General features: G+C 40.1%; 2 protein-coding genes across 5 annotated transcripts in view; one reads left to right on the top strand and one right to left on the bottom strand.

Annotated features, from left to right (window-relative positions):
- Nucleotides 1–1,750, bottom strand: part of niban2a (niban apoptosis regulator 2a) — a 28,407-nt gene extending 26,657 nt beyond the window's left edge. Inside the window, exon 1 of the mRNA XM_053339416.1 lies at nt 1,547–1,750. Coding sequence (XP_053195391.1) covers nt 1,547–1,601 — 55 coding nt within the window. The 5' untranslated portion in view covers nt 1,602–1,750. The remainder of the gene's footprint in view (nt 1–1,546) is intronic.
- A 10,364-nt stretch (nt 1,751–12,114) lies between these two features.
- The window catches only part of stxbp1a (syntaxin binding protein 1a), a 24,494-nt gene continuing 12,463 nt past the window's right edge, over nt 12,115–24,145 (top strand). For 2 of the 4 annotated variants that reach the window (XM_053339413.1, XM_053339412.1), the window contains exons 1-10: nt 12,115–12,124; nt 16,818–16,867; nt 18,300–18,381; nt 18,471–18,547; nt 19,120–19,198; nt 20,383–20,486; nt 22,246–22,394; nt 23,441–23,525; nt 23,757–23,887; nt 24,032–24,139. In XM_053339413.1, coding sequence (XP_053195388.1) covers nt 16,823–16,867; nt 18,300–18,381; nt 18,471–18,547; nt 19,120–19,198; nt 20,383–20,486; nt 22,246–22,394; nt 23,441–23,525; nt 23,757–23,887; nt 24,032–24,139 — 860 coding nt within the window. In that variant the 5' untranslated portion in view covers nt 12,115–12,124; nt 16,818–16,822. Of the gene's footprint in view, nt 12,125–16,817; nt 16,868–18,299; nt 18,382–18,470; nt 18,550–19,088; nt 19,199–20,382; nt 20,487–22,245; nt 22,395–23,440; nt 23,526–23,756; nt 23,888–24,031; nt 24,140–24,145 lie in introns of all 4 variants that reach the window. The other 2 variants (XM_053339414.1, XM_053339411.1) reach the window with 2 other exon arrangements.

Below are 24,145 nucleotides of genomic sequence, written 5' to 3'. Positions count from 1 at the left end.
TTTTGTGTTGATCAAATCATCATTTAATTGACTAAGCCTCTTTAGATACACATCTGATGTAAAGAAGCAGCTGCAAACAGGATTATTTGTCTGATTTTCTGAGATTATGTCAACATCTGACACTCAAAAACATGGTGTTTGGGTGTGTGGGTGTTTGTGATGTGTGACTACAACGTGAGTCACTTGCAGGGACACAAACCAGACTTAAGACCAGTTGATATGGGGCAACTTGTGCAATTGGGGACGAAAGAAATATCCCTGTGTGGTTAAACTGAGTTTTTGGGTTAGTGGTTAAGGTTAAGGTTAGGGTAAGACTCCAGGAAATGACTGTAAGTCTATGTAAATACTCAAGAAGTGACTTTAGCAAACGTGTGTGTGTGTGTGTGTGTGTGTGTGTGTGTGTGTGTGTGTGTGTGTGTGTGTGTGAGTGTGTATGTGTGTGTGTGTGTGTGTTGTGGTTTGACTTCCACATGCAAAAACGCATGCCAGCATATACACACAAACACACTTACAACACTGAAAGAACATCTTAACCGAACCTTAAATAACTCTGACACAAGTTTCTGGAAAGCCTGAGTCTCGAGGATCTAACCACCAGCGTAAACATAAAAACAAGCAAGTCTCCCCTTTCCTGAGCTGTTTTTTTCTCTCTTCTTCTTCTAACTACTTCTAGCAAAGCAGAATCTGATCTTTTTAGGAAACATCCACTGATCCAAGTATTCCAGCCTGTGTTCCTCTGCTCCCACGCCACACAGAAATAATCACACAGACCTGCGCAGTTCACAGTGGGGAGGCTCGGAGCAATCTGAGACTTAAATAGCAGTCAGTCCCAAACTTACACAAACATGCTCCCCTTTGGGAAACCTACTTATTATCTTTGAGAAATAGGCCTGCAGCAAAAGAAGGATTCAGGGGGGAACTCTTCAAGTAGAGCACAGCAACAATGCACTGATAGAAATATACTTTTTTTTGTACAATGTAACAAAGAACAGTGACACTTGCTGTAAAGGTAAAGCAGGTATCAGTTCAGTTTCATGTGTTTTTGTAGATTAAATCATGCAGTGAGGTTTCAGTATGGATCAGCATGCTGACAGATCAGTGTAAAGGCAGTTTAGTTTATCTAAAGTAGTCCAACAGATAAGAAAGTTTTTTTATACTGTAGGCTGTGAATCTTATTTTGAAAGACACAATTTCTCAAATTGCAATAAAGCCTGACTGGAATCTGAAATAATTTGCTGGATTTTAACACCTGGCTTTTGTTAAAGCGAATTGAAGACATTTGAAGACTTGCAGACATGCTGAATGAATGCTTTTACTCTTGATGATTTACACAACCAGACAAGTAGTTTGACAGAATGGAAAGTCACTGAACAATGCGTAATGAGAAGGATAATAAACCTATTCATTAATTATGTAATAGCAGTGTGTTGGAAACCCTACAAGAGGACATATAAAAACTTAATAAACATATTTTTAAGTTGTATAAAAACTCCAGAGCTGCTTTAGATTTGAACAAAATGAGCTCAGACAGTCACTTCTCTCTCACCTGTAATCATCCCCCGTCTGTTCTCATCCAGGTGAGAGGAAACTACGTCCCCCATGGTTACAGGAAAGCTTCAAAGATCCTGCAAAATATCCGAGCTGGTTCCAAACTGTAGAGACTATTCCAGGTGAAGTTGGTGATATGTGCAGCAATTTCAAATATCCGAGCTGAGCCGCTGGGGTAATAAAAGGTCTTCACTTTTCCTCCAGAGAGGCGCACAGCTCCTGTCTTTTCTCCCGCTTTCCCCAAAGAGGAGGAGGAGAGGACTGAGGCGAGGTGACAAGTAAACGGCGGTGAGGAGGAGGAGGACGAGGAGGAGGAGAACAGGAGAACACTGGCCTGGTTCTCACTTGCAGGACACACCCTCTGGGAGTCATCACTGGTCCAACGTGTTCAGTGTGCGCTGCCAAGGGTGTGGCCAGGAGGTGCGTAAAGTAACAAAATACTCCATACCTACTCCGTATGTGGGTGCTGCTATTTGGGTGCTGCCTGCGTGATTTTATTTGGTGTTGAGCTCCTGACTTATTGATGTGGAATTTTAACACACCAAACCCCCTTCTTTTCACATATCACCATTAGCCAATCAGGCTTATTGCAATTCTTTTTATTTCAAAATAATTTCTTTTTAGTTATTTTTTTTCACAATCTTATTTTGAAAAACCAAAATAATCTGAATTTCATTAGAAGTTCTGCATTGGAGTGAAACTGTTGTCCTGGATACTCAAAAAAATGCTGCACAAAGAAACATGCTGCCCCCCTGTGGACACTTTATGTCTCTGCTGTTTCATATATAAACTATCCACCTCACTCATCCTCCATCACAGCAAACCTGTAATATAAACCCAATTACTCACCTCTTCTGCTCTGCTTAAAATTGGCCGAGGATTGGCCGTAATTCAACCTTTAATGGCTTAAAATATGTACAACATTCTCACTGACTGATGTCTTATAATGATCTTATAAAGTCTTGACAGCCACTGAGTTCTGAATTAATCATTTATTAGACTAGTTGTTCTCTTTCTGGAGTCCACATGAATACAGGATCAGCAGTGATCTCTACTGATGTTGACCGTGGTTAAATGTATCAGCTGATAAACAGTAAATATTCCATAATATTATCTTTAATTATCTATTAATTGTTAATATCATTTTTTAAATGGCCAAATATTTGTTATTCTCAAATGTGCGTTTGAGCCTTATTTATATTTCTAAATGAATGGGTTTTTAAATTTTGGATGGTTTTTAGCTAAAATAAGGAACATCTTGGGCTGTGGGAGCTTTTTTTATTGACACTTACATAGATGATAGCCTATAATGCATCATTAAGCCCACTTCCCCAATTAAAAATTATATCAACATTTACACCAAATGCAATAAAATAGCACCAAACACAAACACATAGAGCCTATAGAGAGGTTATAGGCTCTTCCCTGCTCTAGGCGACACATACCATACATGCTACACATACTACAGACACTAATTAAACGTGGCTCTAACATATCATAAGAAATGTATTCATTATAGCGTGTAAGGATTGATTAGGGGCTTTAAAAACGAGCTATTAATGAAGATCGGTCATTACAAGGCTAATTAAGACATTCTTCTTATAGGCTAATAAGACGCAGTTGTATCCATATGTGCAACACCACCAATGCTCGGATGATGCGGAAGGATACGTGCTGACGTTTCCTACTGGAAGCTCCTCCGCAGCGATGTGAGGTGAACACAGAGAGGAGAGAGAGAGAGATAGAGAGAGAGAGAAAGAGAGAGGGAGGAAGCAGAGGGTGAACACTCCGTCCAACACTCAGCAGCATCATGGCACCTATCGGATTAAAGGCGGTGGTCGGCGAAAGTAAGATTATTATTATCATTATTATTATGTTCAGAATTTGTTTAGATGTTCCGCTGCGGCGCTCTACTCTGTGCGCGCAGATGTGTTTGTGTTTTAACAGGATGCGGATGGCTGGATGGTAATGATGATGATGGTGCTGTTGGTGCTCCATTGTATCCTATTGTAAACCACGGTCGTGTGATGAGGGAGCTGGAGATAACCTGCAGAGGCTGGTTTGTCTCACTGGGCTCCTGCGGCGCGGATGCGCAATAGTATTTAAAGCGGCCGAGACCTGAAAAAAAAATGGCTCTTAACAAGCAGCGATTAGCCTGCTGATGGGAAAATCTAGGCATCCTTGTCCAGCAGGATGCAGAAAGCCTGGAGGCAAACGTAGCCCACATACGCCCTTTCTACCCTCAACCAGTGTATATTACTGGAGTAATCCGCGCTGCATTGGAGCTGCATCACAACTGTAGTTTTGGTTGATTATTGTGCAGGAGGATGCTGCAGACACTGGCTTCTCACGCCTTGCTAATTATAGTCTGTAATCTACTGTAATGCTATTGATTATAAAGTGATTGGACATAATCACTCCGTCTCTGTGGGATTCCCTGATTTCAGCAGTGCCTCACCCCTCTGATGGAGCAAGGAATCGGTTGCGTAAAACACCCTTTCTAACCTGGTGCGGTCCAGCGCTTAAACAAGCCGCTGTCAGCCCTGGTTCATATTAATGGCGGATTGTATTCAAGGAGAGAAAGTTGCCAGGAGAAGGCCGCCTTGCGAGAAATTCCGCATTATCTGTGTACGAGCTAGTAGCGACCAGTGAATGCCCTTTCATCATCATCTACCCTTTCCTGGCAGTGCGCCAGCGATCAAACCTGTGTAAGCCTGGACGCTGCAGACTAGACTGTCCTGTGTCTCATTTAGTCATTTACACTCATTTATTTCGCTCCAGCAGTGTCGGTGTGTGGTGCTGATGCAGGCCCGAACATGGAGGCGCAGCCCCGCACTTCCCAGCAGGGTCAACTGGGTGCAAGTGTTTGGTGGTCCTGATAATGAGAGACAGGCCTGCATAGCGAAGACTGGCACAGACCAATCAGATCATATGAAGCCCAGCTGTCTAATCCATCATTTTTGTTTACCGCCGTTTCTTCAGCTTGCACGTTCTCATCATTTAACGTGCCCTGCCCATGCTGCAGGATTCGCCTCATTTAATATCTGTGGCTCAGTTTATTGATTTGGTTTCACATTTCACTAACAAAAATCCACACATACTCTCTCTCACTCTCTCTCTCTCTGTTGTAAGTCTCTCTTTCTGGCTGTAGGATTGCTGAAACCTTACATTTCTCCAATCCTATCAGGATCAAGTCAATCATTTTGGGCTTTGCTGCAAATTTTTGGGCCCAAACCCCACCCCCACAGATACACATCCATCTCCTCCCCAGTCATACACACACACCCTCTGCTATGATATGATGCAGGGTGAAAATGTCTCTACAGGCCTCCCACATGGCACACAGTGGAGCCTGAACTATTAAAATATAAATTCACTCTGAAGCCAACAATATACTATTAAATATATTATTTTGACTGATGGTAGCCTATATATACTGACTGTAGTATAACGCTGGAGGATATGGCTGGAAAAAATATCATAGTAGCTATTTGTATAAAAAATATATCCACAGTTGAGTCACATTAAAATGAGCTTGATTTGACTGCACGCTTTATCAACTGATTTTGTTCATTATAGTTTGCATGAAAACATTAAATCAAACATAATTGTGAAGGAAAGTCACATGATATGATAATATAGTGACGATAGACACTATGTGACTTACAAACCAGGGCAATTGTGTAGTTGGAGCAGATTTTTGGGTAGCTGAGTAGAAAACACCTTGTCTGGTGCCATATTGTGCCTGAGGTGAGAATATGTATTAGTGGGAGTCCATATCTGCAGTTTCACACCCTGCATCACTGGTAGCTGTGCTAGTGAGAACATTTTCATGACATGGCAACATTTTTTTTGATATAAGGGCCTCAGACTGAAATTTAAAGTGAAATCCTCTGCGCACCTATACGCCATTACAACGCCATCACAACGCTGTACGTGCCAGATATTATTGCATGGTTTGTCTTATTTTATCATTTAGGCCTCAATTACATAATCCTGTTGGTCAAAGTAAAGGCAGGCACATGCGAGCACGCGGTGTCGAGTGAATCGCCTTTTTACAGAACAATGTAAACACTCGTGTGTGTGTGCATGTGTCTGTGTGTGTGTGTGTGCGTGTGTTTCCCAGTAGGTGAAGGCAGGGACGCTGCAGGCAACACCTGCGCTCTGTTTGGCTTAGGTAAAGCCGGAATGGGATTGGTTGGAGGTGTTGGGGGCAGAGAGGGAGGGAGGGCGACACCATCATGGGTCCTCTCTGCAGCAGTGGATGTAGAAGCCAGGATGGAGGAGGAGGGGGGATGGGCAGCGAGCATTGCTTCACCCTCCCCTTTCATGACTTTATGTGAGCATCAATCCCAGAGAGCAACAGAGGGAAAATGAGACTGAATGAGGAGCTCATCAGTCAGCAGGCGCCTTGGATGCTGGGTATTTATTTCAAAAAGGGTGTTGCTGCTCAGGGTGACAGATTTGATGAAACTCAGGGATCACAGGAATTGTGTTTGCAAATTATAACCTGGAGATTAAAGGGAAATATTCTGTATTTGACAGTCAAGAGGTGAAGACTTTACATTATGATTCATGTAGAGCAACTGGACTGGAAATTATTATATCGAGCAGGTGTTCATCTTATTCTGTCCACTCCGTGTATTTCTCAAGGAATATAACAGGCCAGTTGTGGCTTATTTTTGTCAACCAGGAGAAGAAATTACCTACATTCAGTCACTGATTTATTCATTCATTTAGTTGAATCACAGTATATGTAGTGTTATATTGTGATGTAGTATGATTTCTGGAAATAAAGTTGAGAAACAATTTGTCGATAAAATAGGAGAACATAAATGTCTGTTTTTGACTATTCAAGAGAGACACTTCATTACCTTTCTTCAAAAATCCTATACATCTAATAAAGCCAAGAAGCAGTCCTGATCTGCATCATTATCCACAATGACCTAACACAAGCAGAGAGCAGAGAGCTACCTCAGTATAAATGTAGAAAATCTCCAACATACTATAGACATACATATTAATTTCCTACCTGCTTATCGCTCCGTAGGGTCATGAGGTTCATACTGCACACATACAGTGCTGTTAAATTGGCACCCAGCATTCAGCATATATATGATGACCATCCTTTGATTGCATAATAGTAAAAGTAATCTGATTGTCCACTCATACAAGCATGATGAATGGATTGAGTTGAAGGTTTAGATTGTAAAAATAGCATTCAGTAACTTAAGTGTAACCTTGCTACTGCTGTTAACACAGGAGCTTTTCATTCAGGCTTTTGCCTTTATTTGATAGTACACAGTTCGACATGACTCAAACCACATACTCTGTGATCACAGTCTTAGATTCTCTGGTCAACAGCATACATGAATATACAGTTTCTTATTTTCTTCTTCTGGAGGTGTGATCATTTCAATCATGAGTCTGCTGGTCAGAACACTTAAATCAGCTTGTTATAATCCAAACATCTAAAAGGCGTACCATACAACACTAAAGCTATTTTAAATTGCTATTTTCGTGTGTCAGTGATACGGCTGTGAATGAAGAGGTATGGCTAAACTGGAAAAAAACAAGCAGATGCAAACAGTTTGTCAGTCATTTTGTCACAATTTCACATTATATAGGCTACTGTTAATGTGGAGTAAATACTATACATTATTTGTGTAATATTCAGGCCATTAAGATATGAGAAATGTGTGCTTTATATATGGTAACAATAGCAAATGATGCAATGATGACTTGTGAAAGATGTCAGTTGGGTAGTATAAAGGAGTATGAGTATTGAGTATTTATGCTCATTTCTTTGAGTCTTTTCTCTTAATGCAACGTTTTAAAAGCATTAAAGTACTAGTTCAACATGTCTGTGTGTGGAGAGTTAGGATGTGATGTAATTAGCCTAGCTTAGCATAAATAATGAAAGTAGGTGGAAAAAGGTAGCCTGGCCCTGTCCAGAATTTCAATATCTTGAGGAACATCAGTCGGCTACAGTGAAGTATAGTCATCACAGGGAGGTTGCCAGGTTTGTTTCTATTGTGCCTGCGCAAAACTTATGCTCAACGATTATAACTGGAAACTTGCGCTATAGCAAGAAATGGTGCAGGCCTACTGAGCCGATAGATAAACTGAATACGTAAAATCACAAATTGGTGTTTTTGCATTAAGGTAATGATAAACATCTAATTGGCTTTAAAAATCTAGGATGGCATATTTTATTTAATTGTTCTCTAGGGCCAGGCTAGATGCTAGCTTTCAGTTTTAATGCTAAGCTATGCTAACCATATCCTGACTCTAGCTCCTTACATAGCACATCAGATTGATATTGGTCTCCTGATCTCATTCTCAGAAAAAGAAGCAGATAAAATCATTTCCCAAAATGTTGAACTATTCCTTTAAGCATATATTAATGGTTGTAATGAATAAGGTCATTCTGCCTTTTATGTACCTGGTGTGTATTTAGTCCTCTTTGTGTTGGACTGTTATAGAGGAGAAGAAAGGAGGAAGGTGAAAAAGAGAAGGACACGTGCATACAATTAGTTGCACGCGCGCACACACACACACACACACACACACACAGACACACACGCACACAAATACACTGTCTAGAGGTTTCCACTGACCTTGGAAGCATCGCTGAACCAGTGCATCACGCACATCGTCTGGGCTCAGTCTCTGACGCAGTGCCTGCAGCCCCTGGGCTTCCGTAGAACACACACGCACACACTTACACAATAAATACACGTGTAGGCTACACGCACACACACACACACAAACACACATGCACACATGAACACACACGTGCACACACTACCAAATAAATCCATGCTGAAATGTCATGTCGATGTGGCTGCAGAGCATGAAGGGTTGGCAGAAATAGAGCTCTCTTATGCAGGGTTACAGTGGCTCGTAATCGTAATGAATTCTCTTTCACTGAGGAAGAGTGCTGTGTCAGAGCTGGCAGACATCCTCTTCCTCCCACTCTTCTCAGCGGCACGTGACCGTTCTCGCCATCCTCCTCTCGCATACATACAGTTCACACATACAGACATATTTAACACAGCATTACAGAAATATCTACTTATACGCAGTCGGTACAGTACGAGAGCCAAGCAGAGACAGCCAAGATGCTCTCGTCCTCCAACAGCAACAAAAAGGCAGATTAAGGAGAAAGAGAGAGGATAGTGTGACATGATGGTGATGTGTAAAGTTGTTATGATAACTGTGAGAGGATTGTATATGCAAAATGATAGTGATTTGAGCTTTTATTCTGTACTATAACCAGCAAAACTGAACTGGAGGAGACTGCAGATCACTGGGAGCTACAGCCAGGTTGTTGCAGCCTACGGCATCACAATGCATCACTTGCTTTCCTCCAGTCTATTATATACTTCCTGACATTTTCAGCACTCTAGATTACAGTGAGTTGTTTCCAAGCTTCAATTAAATCCAGTCTCTCTTTAGTTAGTGGATGAAGAGTGTGTTTGTACACCTCGTGAATAATGCTTTTTTTTTTACTGATATCAGCACAGGCATTTCTGTAATAGATTTGAAAGCAATCAGCTGATTAATCAGTCTCATAAAATGATTAGTGATCAAGTTTTAAATGATAATAGTGCAAGTGTGACTGAAACAGCATTTAGGACACCGTAAGTGACCGTAATGTGATGGCTTTCTAATTGAAATATAATATGTGGGGTATAATTACGAGGGGGATTTGATCTAATCGTTCAGGGATTTCATTTGATCAAGATGAGTGTGACTTGGTGAGTATATGGAGTCTCTGGAGATACACAGTGATTTGGAGCTGTAGAGGACAGTTTGCCTTCACCCACACCTTCCTCACCCACTTTGTTAGAAGAGAAAAATGAATACATTAGACAACAACCCACACTCTTTTGGTATTTTGTTAACAGAATTCTTGCCAATTGATGTCCAAACACACACCTCCAAACACATTAAAGCGTTCTGTTATAAGTACGGCCCACGAGCACGGATGATCACGAGCTCACAGCGTGAAGTGAGCTTTTTGTTTTGATGGGAGGGGTTAGCTCCTGGTCTAGCTCACTGTTACATTTGATTGGATACATATACGTACACACCTGTGGGTTTAGAATGAGTCATCAAAAATGTTCAGTATTACTCAAAAGCATATGTGAGAAATACCAAGAGATTAAGAAAAAAAAATACAGTAGTAGTTTCATATTATAACCATGACTTTGACAACAAAGAGCTTCTGGTCTTGCTTAAGTAGGTCATCACTCTCTGAGTCAAATGTGTTGAAAAGATAAGATGTGTTTTTATAACACATACAACAGTTTAGTCATATTTCCTAAAATGATTTGACCTGTGGGCTTCCAGTAGGAGTTTAAGATACTCAAGTTTTGCATCTGTTAGTTAACTGGTTGACAGTAAAGATACACCATACTGATACCTGGGCTTTGGGTATCAGCTGAAACTGAGTACCAATCTGATAGCAGTGTTTAATGAATAAGTTGTATGTCTCACTGTGTGGAAGAGACTGGGATCATACATTATTATTAGTATTAGTATTAGTATTATTTTATCATTATTAGTAGTAGTAGTAGTAGTATTCATTGTACTACCTGTATAATGACAATACATTTGATTCTGATTGTGATTAGTATTAGTATTATTAGAATAACGGTATCTGATACCAGACTGGCCAATTATCACTCATACCCAACCAGTTATTTGAGTCTGTATTGGACCAATATACGAGATCAGTATCAGTATTGATGCATTGCTATTTGTCATTAACCTCATTATTTAAGGTAGCATAAAAAGAGTGTTATTATATACCACATTTTAAACAATTTTAACATAAAAATATGGAATACATGTATACAGTATTTTTAATCAGCTGTGAGAGTGGAGAAATAATATAAAACCGTGAATATACAGTATATACATACAGTATATGTGGGCTGTAAATCTTGTTTACTGGCTTAAATCAAACAGACTATGAGCAGCTCTAGCTGGCCACTACAGACTGCGCCTGCTGGTAGTGATAGTCGACTCGTCTGTAAAGCCTCTCACATAAGAGGTAAAACACACTATGAAGGCCACACACAGCCTGCTGCATTCATGTGTGGAATTAGCAATAAATCATGTTGCTGTCACTGCATTGCTGACTTCTGTGGATTGATAAGACCACCTATTCATCTGAGTGTCCCCTTTAGAGAAGCTGCTTGCTGTCATGTGAACAGGGGTGGCTGACAACTCCATGTGTGATGGGAGGGAATTGCAAGCACAGAAGACCTTCTTCTAGTCTTTACACACCCAATGTTTGACTCTCAACAGCAAACAATCCAGTGTCTCCCAATGTTGAAAGTGTATGAATACGCTGATTACTGTTGAGTCATCTTGTTGACTGATGCCTCCACACCATTGGCTGGCACTGCTAGGCCCACTCCCTTTGAAAATAAAAATGTCTACACCATGCTTACGCTGCTGTCATATGTGTTTTGTATCTGCTCAGATTTTGGCCTATTGAGCTTCGTTTATGTAAACTGCAGGCGAATGAGTCGACGTACTGCCCACACAGTCACCGGAGATCAGACCGCTACCATTAATATATCGTATTTCTGGCAGGAAGATTTCTCAGTAGACCTGCTGTCAGAGCGTCTCGTCTCTCAGGTCTCATGATTCTGCCTTTTCTCGTCTCCTCCACATCATCTCCCTTTCGGCGCAGGTCGTGGGAAATGTTCCTCACATCTACCCATTTCTAGGTGACCCACAACTCTCATCAGCCTGCATGACCTCTGACTGAGTGGATGTTGAGGCCATAAACTCCTGATCCTCTGCTGCTTTTCTGACATCTCACTTGTGCTGGTTGGGGCTGGTTAATGGTGTTATGTAACTGCAGGCTGTCTGCAGACTAACATGAGACTATGAATAACTGGCTACTTTTACCTACTTTTAGCTACATGCTGTATTTCATGTCTGATGTAAGTTTTTTATTTAATTGAATTCTAAATCAGTGCTAAAGGTACATTGAACTGAGCTGGACTGAAGGAAACCATAGCAACCGTGATGTGTCATGCTACCAGTTAACCCTCGCTGTTGAAATAAACTGACTACACTGTTTAACTAATGCATTACCATTCACACAAGGGATGCAACTAACTGTTATTTTTATCATGAGTTAATCTGTTGTTCATTCTCATTAACTGAGTGAGTCTTTGTCTTAAAAATTTAAAAAACTAAATAATGCTAGATGGCCACTGCAATCTAATAAACCTCAATGACACTTATTATCACTCATATATGGCCTGTTTTTTTTTTTTTTTTGATGGATTATGATAGAAACCTGGCTTCTTGTTTCCTTTTTTACTAGGGATGCTTTTAATTTGAAACCCTACAAAATGAAGCTTCCAGTGATTTTTTAAAAGTAGACTAAAAAAGCTGAACTGTGATGACGTCCTTGACTGTATTTCATCCCAGCTTAAATGTCCGCCTGTCTCTTTAAGATCAGACTTGTCAGATTCTCTCTGGAACGATGCTGCTGTGAAGCTGAGATCCAGAGAAAAAATGGGTCATGCACTCATAGGTGAAAGTCCCTGAAGGGGGGAGAACCACAAGGCAAAGGCTACACTGCTGCAATATATGTGGAGTAAGGGCTGGGTGGAGGAGCGTACATGGACTCTAACAGCAATATCATGTACAGTAACACATCACACCACCTCTTCGAGTGTTATTATAGGGTGAAACAGGGTGAAATGTCAACATGTCTGACTCTATTAAACAAGGTAATATGTTTAGCAGGTGCATTTTAATTTATTTTCTCTTCTCTTTACCCTTTTTCGGGGGAACTGCAGCCTATCCCAGAATGCTCAAAAGCTAAAATAACAATTTCTCTTATTAGGCCTTTATATTGCATATATTACGGTAATCAAGAAAACATTAAAAGTCTTCTGTGTGTTGTTATTTTCTTTGCAGCTCCACTATGAGGATATGTATCCTGTTCAACTAGATGTGAGAGAGATTATAAGGCTTTTGAGGAGTTGTTGTGTGTGTGTGTGTGTGTGTGTGTGTGTGTGTGTGTGTGTGTGTGTGTGTGTGTGTGTGTGTGTGTATGTATGTGTGTGTGTGTGTTCCATGCAGTCTTGTTTAGTTGACACAGCTGTTGCGCTGTGTTTATTCAGGTCTCTTCCCTTCAGTCCGACTGGTGCGTTCCTGTATTGTTGAACCACTATCAGGACGTCAGAAAGGAAAAATCCACATCGCCGTCTCCGGTTTTGATTCTCGCTCTTAGTCGTCACTTACTAGAGTGTGCAGCGGCTACTCCACTAGCTTATCCTCTCATTATTCCCATGACTTCAGTGAAGGTCAACACACACAGAGGAGATGATAGAGAGGAGAAAGAGTGAATCATTTCTGAAGACAATACGAAATTCATTTAGCTGTTAGATTTCACACAATTCCTGATGTTATACACTATTTAGCTGGCCCACATCTAACAAATAAAACATATGAGCAAAAAATAGGAAAAATATTTTATGATATATAATTCAATTGTTGCAGGATCAAGGTTGCTATGGGTGGAGATGCTGGAAATTAGAAAAGGTCACTAAACTAAATGTGCCAATTGTCCAATCTAAACAGATGCAGTAAAACTAACAGGAGAGCAAAGCTGATGCTAAGCCAACAAAACACAGTTTGTACTCCTCATGCCCACACAGTCCTGACAACAGATACAGGTAGATTTAGTTCATACATCTGTGTGGGTGAACCGTGACTGTTATGGGGTTTAATTTTAGCCCCTCGGAGTCAGTGAACAGTCTTGAAACAACACTGTCATAACCTTATATATTACATGTTATACATCAAGGTGACACAAAGCAATATTATCATTCATATGGACTTGTGTTTGTGTCTACATGATGAATGTAAATCTAATATTCACTTGCCGTTTAGCTCTGTTTTTAGTCTCAATTTACTCTTTAGGGAAATATTTGGCTCTTTTTGCTGTTAAATGCTCTAATTTATAAATCTCCAGCCAGTTGCGTATATTCTCTGTCTGCCTTTTGGTGCTGGGCCAGTGGTGTATAGTGAGTTAATAAGAGCTTATTTGCTTAAAACAGCTGCTGCTGCTGGAATGAGTGCAAAGTTTGCAGGCCAGAAAACCAAAATAATGAGCTAAAAGATGCTAAAAGTGTGGGTTCATCTCTAGAAGCAACTCCTCTTGATCAGTAGGGCCATAGTTTATATAAAAATACTGTATAGTGTAGCTTTAGCATTGCTTCCACAACCTGATATCTCACAATCTTTTTATTCATATTTCCCCAGATTGAATATCAATAACTTATCAATAAAGAATTCCAGTTTTTCTCTCAAAGAACATAAATAGTAAAAGTTGCAGTTAAAGGTGCAGTTTAAAACAGGAAACAGTGTGAAAGTAACCCCTTGAAAAAATATGCTTATATATTTAAATCAATGCTTCTGGTCAGACAAAAATCACCTTTAATAAATACATAAAGTTTCCACCAATGTAGCACTACTTTCATTCTTGAAGCCTTTATCAGAATAATGCTGCAGCAGAGAACAAAAGGAAACACATCAGCCGCTGCACAGGAAAGGGGAAAACGAGTGACGGATATCCCACAGCCTCTTTGTTTCTCAAAGCGTCTCATCCTGTGGCCCCGGAGCCGCCGCCGCTTGAAAAACAAAGTCGACTTTTTAGGAATGAAAGTGAACTCGCTTTAATACCACAACTGTTACTTTGAGCATTCAGCACACATTTGTCAAGCTCCAAAATGAAAATACAAACACTTTAGTACAATAAATGCCCACGTGTGCCAGTTTTTGGTTTTTGTGGCTCGAGTTTGTGTATGTAGTATTGTGCTGACACAGCGGCTTACAGAACAGGACGCAGAAGATGCTGGAAATAGACCGGAGGAAGCTGAGTTGGGGAATCTCTCTCATTGAGTGAGAATAAGATTCACACTATTCCAAGATCATCTGTCCCACAGGGGGTCAGATAAAGTTCCTCTGACTCACAGGAGGTGGAGGCTAGAGACTGACGCTGTTTCTGGATTAACCCGGTCAAATTTCATTCATTATTAGTGTGTGTCGGCTGCTTTGAAAGGCTCACTCTGTCTATCTTTTTTATTTTTATGGCGACAAAAACGACCTGAATCCTGTATGCAACTAAAAGATTTCCTTTCCTTCCTTCCTGTCATCCATCCTATCTATCCATCCTTCCTTCTATCATATCTATCTGTCCTATTGGTAGCCTGCAGCTCCTCCCTCTGTCTGTAAAAAGAGCCAATCAGAAGCTAGGTATCTTCCTCACCTGGAAGGATTTATTAGGTGTCAGTGTGGAGGGAGAAAACAACAAGCGCCGACTGGAACGAACACACCCCTGATGTGTGTATTCGATGTGTGCTCTTTAATCTTTCGTACGAATCCTTTTTAATCTGTCATAATCCATCAGTATCTGTGTGGCTTCAGGTTTTTAGCTGGGGTCGAACGGCTTAGCGGTTTATATTTGTAGTGATCCAGCATGATGTTTAACAGTAATTCACCCTAAATGGATTTATCCTAATGCAGCTGGCAGATGGTTGGCAAAGCGAGCGGGCCAATATCAGCACCGTGGCATGAACATGGCCGCTGTGCCGTAACCCCGCAGTGGACGGGATTATGTCTCCTCTGTGGATTTTGCTGTAAGGTCTCTGAGAAACAAAGCAGAGTCATTTACCAACAGTCTCTGTGTTTTTTATTCTCTCCACACCAGGACAGGATTTATTCCACTGGTGTACATCTGCGGTCATTAACCTTGTTGCAGGCCATGTTTGACTGTTGGGTGTTAATGTCCTCCAGTGCAAGAACTGCATTGTGGGATTTTCAAATCTATAGCATTAAGGTTGGATAGTTTAGTTTGAGTTGTTGAGGTGTTTTTAAATCCATTATATACTATACTATCATATATAGTTAAACATGCTATACTAACCCTAACTACAGGCTATGTCTTATAGCAGCACACATGGTTTTGGCAGAGCTCAGTGAATATATACACTGTGAAAAGAGTAAGTCATATTCCTTAAAATATTTGTATCTTCAAACTATGTTAACCCTTACATACGACACATTTGACCCATTTTAAGAGCTGTAAAACCACCCTATACACATTTCCTCTAGGTGGACTTTGACATATGTGACCCTAAATATATAAAAATGTGAATAAAATGCATCATTTTTGTTAATTTTGGTGCAACTAATGTCCAAATTTGACTTATCTTTATAACAAAATAGAATAACTGTAAATGTCTTTTTTTCACAAATAGAATACACTCTTCATAATGGATTAATCAAACATATATTAATGACTGATGGGGAGTTTAAGGATGTGAATTGGTGTAGAGGCTAATTATGAGTCAGTATATGAGCAGTATGTGAGGGTTAGATTAATCAAACTTAAGTGCTGTTTTTTTTTCAACATCCCAAAATGTAATTATCATATTTTCCTTAAAACATGATTAATATTATCAGTAAATTCAGTTGGGACATAGGGATTTACTGTCATTACTGGTTGCTTTTTCTTTGATAATTGTTGTTAATGGAAATGAATGACAGGAACATTTGTCAAGATCTTTAACTGCTAAATAGAGAATGCTGTGACAATCTAATTATGATTGTAATAATAAGATATTCAACGTTTCTGGCAAAAAACAGGAAATGTCTCTACAGTATGTTCACAACAAATCACATGAAGTCAGCTGTTAGTGCAGCAGAGCTCGAATACTCAAATTAATAGAGCACATACTGTGCTGTAAGACAGAGCCATATGTGAACCCTCACACACACACACACACACACACACACACACACACACACACACACAGACACATACACACACACATATACACACACACACAATCACACATACAGACACACACATACACACACACACAGGCAAAATGATCCAGTCAAAGTAGACATATTCATGCCTGCAGGACGCAGCCAAACAAAGGTTGTTACATACTGCTTATTCTCCTGAAATTTGGAAATTATTCATTTATTTATGTCAACATTATGTAAAGGCCTTCAGGTCTGAGGGTGGAGATTAGCTCACTATGTGGAAATAGCTCTTAGTGTGTGTGTGTGTGTGTGTGTGTGTGTGTGTGTGTGTGTGTGTGTGTGTGTGTGTGTGTGTGTGTGAGTGCCTTTTAATGAGTATTCGCAGATTTGCTCATCATGATCAAAATGCACCCCTGAGATTCCTGATGGTTTTTCTTTTTCTTTTACAGAGATTATGAATGATGTAATCAAGAAGATAAAGAAGAAGGGAGAATGGAAGGTAAGCAGAGACACATCCTGCACATCCATTTTTTAATTAAAAAATGTGTTCCTAATAGAGAGAGGTTAATATGAGCCAAACTAAAGAGTACTTCATCATATTTCAAATCAAAATCTTCTTGTTTCTTCCTGTTTTATTCCACATGTTAAACACATATATTGAACAATGTGCATTCTTGGAAAGAAACTCACTATTCACAACAGCTTTAAGAACAGGCTGAATTACAAAAGTCTTCCCTGTTCAGTATATGACCATTGTTATAACATAATGACATTTTCAGTGAGGTAGCCCCACTCAACTCAATATTGTATAATAATGTTAACGCAATTGTACAGAAAATGAACATGTCTGTATCAGTACTGGCCCAAGTGAAACACTGCTCATATCTAGTGAGTGTTAGTGATGTTAAGTGTAAGTAAATTATATATTAATCAAATTTTATTACTATAGATCCTGTAATTAGTCTTGAAGGGTGATTTTACAGCTGTACAGCTTTCCTGCATGAGCAAACAACCATGAAATTGAGTTAAATTTCATTTTCAGCGTGTTTTACTAAGAAATGTCTTTAAACAAATAACAGGAAAAAAAAAAAAAAATTATACAGCCCAAAATTCTAAAGCCCACATTTGCCTGAAGGGCACTTTATAATCTGTGCAGGATACAATACCCTCTATCCTCAGAACATTGACCCAGATCAGGAAAAAAAATCCTATTTCACAACAGGAAGAGCTGCAGAGGAAGGATGCCACTTATAGAGGTCAAATAGAAGTTAGATTAAGTCTTTTTATCACAATGGTCCACATTAGACAAAACTAGACTGAGGCCATAGTTACTGTCAGACCCCGGTACTTTTGTAATATATTTTGGTAGATTTAGTTTTTGTGTCTTGTCTGTCCTGTTTTATTTTGGTGTGTTTTACCTTGTCTTGTCTAGCTTCCTTCCCCTAATGTGTTACACCTGTGCCTCATTATCATTCAGTGTATATATGTGGTGTGCTTTTTTCCTTCTGTGCCAGATCGTCTTGTCAGTTTCCTGTCAGAGTTCCAGCGTTAATATCTCAGTTTATATTCTTAGTGTTATCGACCAGATTTGCCTTTTGGATTCTGACTGATTAAACGGCTTGAGAACTCTTCATCCCTGTGTCCCTGTCTCTGCATTTGAATCCACCTAGTCTGTGCCTGATAATTACATGAAAAGAGTTAAAAACCTGCTTTTAAAGGGGATGAATGAGTCACTACTGAGAGCTTCAATCAATATCCATTAAAAGCATAAACCGGCTAAAGATATCTGCTTAATTCCTAGAAATGATCACCAGTGAATATCAAAAAATCCTTATAACTTTATTTGAATGAGACAGTTTTCATTGTCAGCAACATGTAATATGAGCAATAAAGTGTGTTTGTATAGTTACCGTCTTCTCCCCTGTTGCCAGGCGCTTATTGTGGACCAGCTGAGCATGAGGATGTTGTCATCCTGCTGCAAGATGACAGACATCATGACAGAGGGCATCACCAGTAAGAGACAACGATCACATCTATCATTTCTTTGTGTCACTTTGTCTTTAGTTTGTTTGTGTAACTGTGTGCCTGTGCCTGTTCTCTAGTTGTGGAGGACATCAACAAGCGGCGAGAGCCTCTTCCCAGCCTGGAGGCCATTTACCTGATTACACCCACAGAGAAGGTGAGCATGCTCTCTCTCTCTCTCTCTCTCTCTCTCTCTCATTCAGAGGTGTGTCAATGGCAGTGGGTGTGTGTTTTTTTAGCACAGAGAACAGAGAAGCTGCTGTATGTCCAAACACACGGCTGTTGACTCACCCGAGGCAGATCACGCATACACACTTCTTGGTTTCCATGGTCTCTGAATTCATTATTGGCTGTACTATAATTAAGTCCAGTGCTGTCAAAGCAGGCTGTATAATGTTTTCAGTGTATTACGTATGAAGGTCTGACATGTTTGGTATTGTCTGATTTTCCCTTATGAATATTTAACTAAGTTTTTATTGGTTGGTTTAGTTAGTGTTTGGTCTTTTTGGTTTAACTTCAGCTTTATTGGCATAGTGTCTAACATGCTGCATTGTGTTTAATACTTTAGTTCTGTTTATGTAAAAGCTTTGGCGACATTCTTCTGATCACAATATATCAGAATATCATGCCAAAAAAAGCTTAATTGAGTTTAATTATAGACACTTATACACAGTACTGTAATCAACACACTTACCTGAACGCTCTGATCGCCTGTTTCTCTCTCCTCAGTCTGTCCACACCCTCATTGGAGACTTCAAAGACCCTCATTCAGCTAAATACAAAGCAGCCCATGTTTTCTTCACTGACTGTGAGTAACTTCCCCTTTGTGTAGCTGTGTTCTTGTTCCAGAGACGTTTCTGTTTCTGTGCTTTTTGCTTTTATTATATTTTCTTCAGTTGTACTTTTTGTTCAGTGTGTTACTGTATTGTTTCTTTGGTGCTGCTGTTTTTCTGAGCTCCTTGTAACACTTTATCTAATAGATGAGCTCATGATTTAAAGCTTAAGTTCACAGCAGTTTTTCAAAGCATCATCAGTGAGCTGGGAGGGAACTGCTGGCTTTGTAACCGGGTTTGAAGTAATTATCAAAAACAAGGATTGTATATTTATTTTAGTTAAATGGTTAATTGGATGAATATATAATACACCATGATCCTCACTTTGTCCCCTCCTGTTTTTAATAGAACCTGACCGATAAATTTATCCGCCAATATTATCAGCTGATATTGATCAGATATATCAGTATCGGCATATATGTTGTCAATATTTTTTAAATTAACTGTATTAAATGTTTTTTGCTGTCTTTTGTTTATAGTTATTGATAATTATTACATTCTCAGTGAAGTTTACTGTTTTTCTTTATTGGTGTCATAACACACAATACAGTTAGGTTTATCCCTAAACTGTAAAATATGTCTTCATTACATATCTTTGTCACAAGTCATAACCACAAATTATGGATTATTGTTAAAAAAAAGTGTATTTATGATGATAGGGAGATTATATATGTATATATTGGAATTGTTTTATTCCATAATATTGGTATCGGTATTGGCCCCAAAAATCCAGTATCAGTTCAGCTCAGTTTTTATATTGTGTTTTTCTCTTATTTTATTCATAGCATGTGCTTTATTTAATTAAATTGATAATACTACAGTGACCTCTGTTCATGTCTCTGAGTTAGAAATGTCTTTGTTATATAAGTTATACGACAATCTGCAATGACAACCTGTCACATCAAAACTGTCAGAATCACATTTGCCAAAAAGGTTATTAGAGGAACATTTGAGGGTTGAAGGCAAACATGATCTCCTAACACATGCCTAAAGTCTATGAAATGTGTCCCAACAATGCAAACATTCTTTCAGTATCACTCTATAGATAAAGATGCAAAGATGCAAAAACTAAAAACTATTCAGTTTTTTAGTTTTCCAAAAGTGGTGACAGCGAATAATCAACCTGACATCCTATAATTATTGTTATTATTTCTCCCAGCCTGCCCTGATCCTTTATTCAATGAGCTGGTGAAAAGCCGCGCTTCCAAAACCATCAAGACTCTGACGGAGATCAACATCGCCTTCTTGCCCTACGAGTCTCAGGTAAACACCCGGCCACGTGTAACCCCTTGTGTGTAATGACAGTGTCTCAGAGAGCGTGTGACACGGTATTAATATGCAAAGGGTGTGTCACAATGATTGGGATTAATGGAACACAAGCATCCATACAAATGGCTTTATAGATTTTATGGAAAGATTGTTAATGCATCTGATCCCACTCCCTCTTTCCACTTAGCATTATTCACCTCTATTTTCTCCTCAAAGCAGGCCATGAATGAAATCTGGTTCACTTTTATTGTTTGACAGTGACTGTGAGTAAAAAAAGAAAGCGAAAGAAAGAAAGAGATAGAAAGCAGGGAGAGATGGATTAAGACAGATGGGAGGAGAGATGTACTGGAAAGGATACAGACAGGAATAGATATTAAGGTTACTGGTCATTAGAGTCGGAGATGGATAAAGAAGAGACAAAGAGAGACACACACGCACACACACACACTCAGGTGGCCACTCAGCAGCACAATGCTGCTGACTCACCACTTGCTCTGTTTACCGCCAGACGGTTCCAGAAAGACATTTGTCACAACGCCTTCCTTCCCTCCTTCTCTCCCTCTCTCCCACTTGCTAAATTTCCAAATTTCTGCCTACATCATGTTCTGTCCTCCTCCCTCCCTCCTTCTCCTCTCCTCTGTATGTTTTGTTTTTTTCCTAATCCCTCCATTCCTCCCACCCTGCATTTGCACGTCGCTTCTTGCTTTTTTTTCATCATTCGTGTTTATTTTTTCCCTTCCTCTGAGCCCATTTTCCTAATTTCCCCCTCCCTCTTTATCTCCTACATCTCTCCTTCTGTCCATCCTTCACTCTCTCTCCCTATCTGAAGATGCTGCTTGGCCCACAATGCTTTGCTCCACTCCTGTCTACTATGATTAATTCAGAGTCAGTGGGTTTCTGCTCCAGGCAAAGTGCTGCCTCATAGACCCGCCCCACACGTCCACGCTCGCGCCCAATTGGATGAGTCAGGATCCACACGACGGGCGACGGCCAATCGCAGCCGAGCTTAACGCAGGGACCCTTCTGCAGAGCAGGAGCGCGGTCATGTGACTGTGGACAGATGGGGTGGGAGGAGGGAGTGGTAGTGTGTGATGCAGGAGAGGAGACAAGCAAATGAGACAGTAAAGGAGAGGAGAAGGATGTCTCATAGCTCTAAAAAAAAAAAAAAAAAAATGTGTTTCCTTGTTTCCCCCTCTTCGTGTATCTTTTCCTTGCATCTCAAATTAAATGAAATGAAAGAAGAGAGGAGAAGAAGAAGAGAGAGGGAGAAGGAGCATCAAGAGCCGAGAGAGGAGCGTAAACAGACAAAGGAGAGTAGATTAAAGAAGAGTGGAGACACCGAAAGTCAAAGAGGGGGAGATGAGAGGAGGCGATAGGGAAGAGGAGAGAATATAAATCAGATGTTTGATGTTATCACAACACCTCCGGCTTGTTTTTTACAGTACATGCTGTCTGACGGTAACCTGCTGAATTTTACACACAGATATTCACTCCTAATGAAAATCTCAATCACCCTTTACATCCATGATCAGTGTTTCAGTCAGCTGCAGCTATACGTCACTACTCTCTGACACTAAACTGTGCACATTACATAATAAAAGATGGTGCAGGAAGAAGGTGGAGAAGCTCAAATCAACCAAAGTACAAGGATGTAATAAATGGTTTACTGTTTGTTTAAAGCAATGTTTAAGTTGTGTGTCTGTGTGTCTGTGTGTGTGTGTCTGTCTGTGTGTGCGTGTGTGTGTGTGTGCAGGTGTACTCTCTGGACAATCCAGATGCCTTCCACAGTTTCTACAGCCCTCATAAGACCCAGCTGAAGAACCCGGTGATGGAGAGGCTGGCCGAGCAGCTGGCCACGCTCTGCGCCACGCTGAAGGAGTACCCAGCCGTCAGATATCGAGGGTGAGCAGCGGCTTCAGGCTGGTTTCTATATTTTAAAAAATCCATCTTAACTTGAAAGAAGTAGATGTTTTAGGCAGATGTGGTCTTCAGGTGCTACAGTCAGGAAAGATATTCAATCAATCAATCAAACTTTACTTACGTATAGCACTTTTCATCACATTTTCAAGTGCTTTACTGTACATATTCAGAACAAACAGACAAGCAAACAAACAAAAAGAAATCATCAAACATAGGAACTCATTAAAAACAGGAACTCAGGGAACTCTCAAGAATCTGCAATAAGGAAACGCCAGAAGTAGGATTAAAATGTAAAAATAAGTACATAAAAATAAATAAATAAAAACAACCCTATTTGTTTTAGCTTGTAGACACTGAAGAGTAGAGGATCTAGTACTTAAAAAGACATTTTATGTTGGCTATGATCAGCATCCTGTCAGTTTCCTAGATGGCTGATTCCTTTTCCAGCAATCAAAAAATAGCATCTCCTATCTCCTATCAATGATAACACAGATATGTTGTTATTAGCAGTATTAATAATGTATTATCCATAATGACACATCTCTGTTGGACTGCTCCTTTAACATGATGTGACTTAGTTTTGGTCAGAAGCTTGTGTAACAAAAGAAGCTGCTGTAGTCACTTGGGTGGGTGGAGAAAACAGATGGTGCTGCAGATATTACTGTTCAGTTACAGAGAGCAAAGAGGGTTATAGATCACTTACTGTCATTTTATAAAAGTCATTAAACGTAATTGGTATAGTACCGATTCAGCATATTGACCTAAATTAAATTTCCCCCCATGAGATGAGCATCCTTTAGAGACTGCAGCGCTTACTGTACACACCTGTCTCTCATGTGTTCAAATGTATTTCTCCTGTAGAATTATTATCAAAATCTTTTCCTGCTTTTCGTTGGTTCTGTCTCATCTGCTCGCTCCAACGTCTGCTTGTCCTCTTCTCCTCTCTCCTTCACATCTAACTGTGTCTCTGACTTTCTGCGTCTGCTTCCACACGCCTCCATTTGTCCGACCATCTGTCCGTCTGTCAGGGAGTACAAGGACAACGCCACCCTGGCTCAGCTGGTCCAGGACAAATTGGATGCCTACAAGGCTGATGACCCCACCATGGGAGAGGTGAGCTCAGGAGATTCTTTTTTATTTCATTATTTTTTGTCCCATTTGTCCCCCGTTGTCTCATATTCTCATCGTGCTTACTTTTATTTCATTTGAGAGTGTTTTTGTTAAGTCAGCCTGAATATTCTTAAGTTTTCTCCTTGTCATTTTATACCTTACTCATGTATCTGTTTGTCTTTCTTCCGATTTGTCTCTCTCTCTCTCTTTCTCTCTCTCTCTCTGTCTGTGTAGGGTCCAGATAAGGCTCGCTCACAGCTGATCATCCTGGACAGGGCGTTTGACCCCGTCTCACCCGTCCTGCACGAGCTCACCTTCCAGGCCATGGGCTACGACCTGCTGCCCATCGAAAACGACGTCTACAAGTAGGAAAAACACAAATGACGATACAGCTTTTTTCATTTTTCATTGAGGATTAATTCAAAGCTGAACTAGACAAGATTTTATTCCTATTAGGTCCAATCACAGACTAGTATATTTCAGTCTAAATGATTGTTTCCATTCTTCAGGTACGACACCAGCGGCATCGGAGACTCCCGTGAGAAGGAGGTTCTGCTGCATGAAGACGATGACCTGTGGGTGAGCCTGAGACACAAACACATAGCCGAGGTGTCCCAGTGAGT

Source organism: Scomber japonicus, chromosome 19, assembly GCF_027409825.1.
Source record: "Scomber japonicus isolate fScoJap1 chromosome 19, fScoJap1.pri, whole genome shotgun sequence".
NCBI classification, from domain to species: Eukaryota; Metazoa; Chordata; class Actinopteri; order Scombriformes; family Scombridae; genus Scomber; species Scomber japonicus.
The sequence above is the reverse complement of the archived record's forward strand: the minus strand, read 5'-3'. Positions and strand labels throughout refer to the sequence as shown.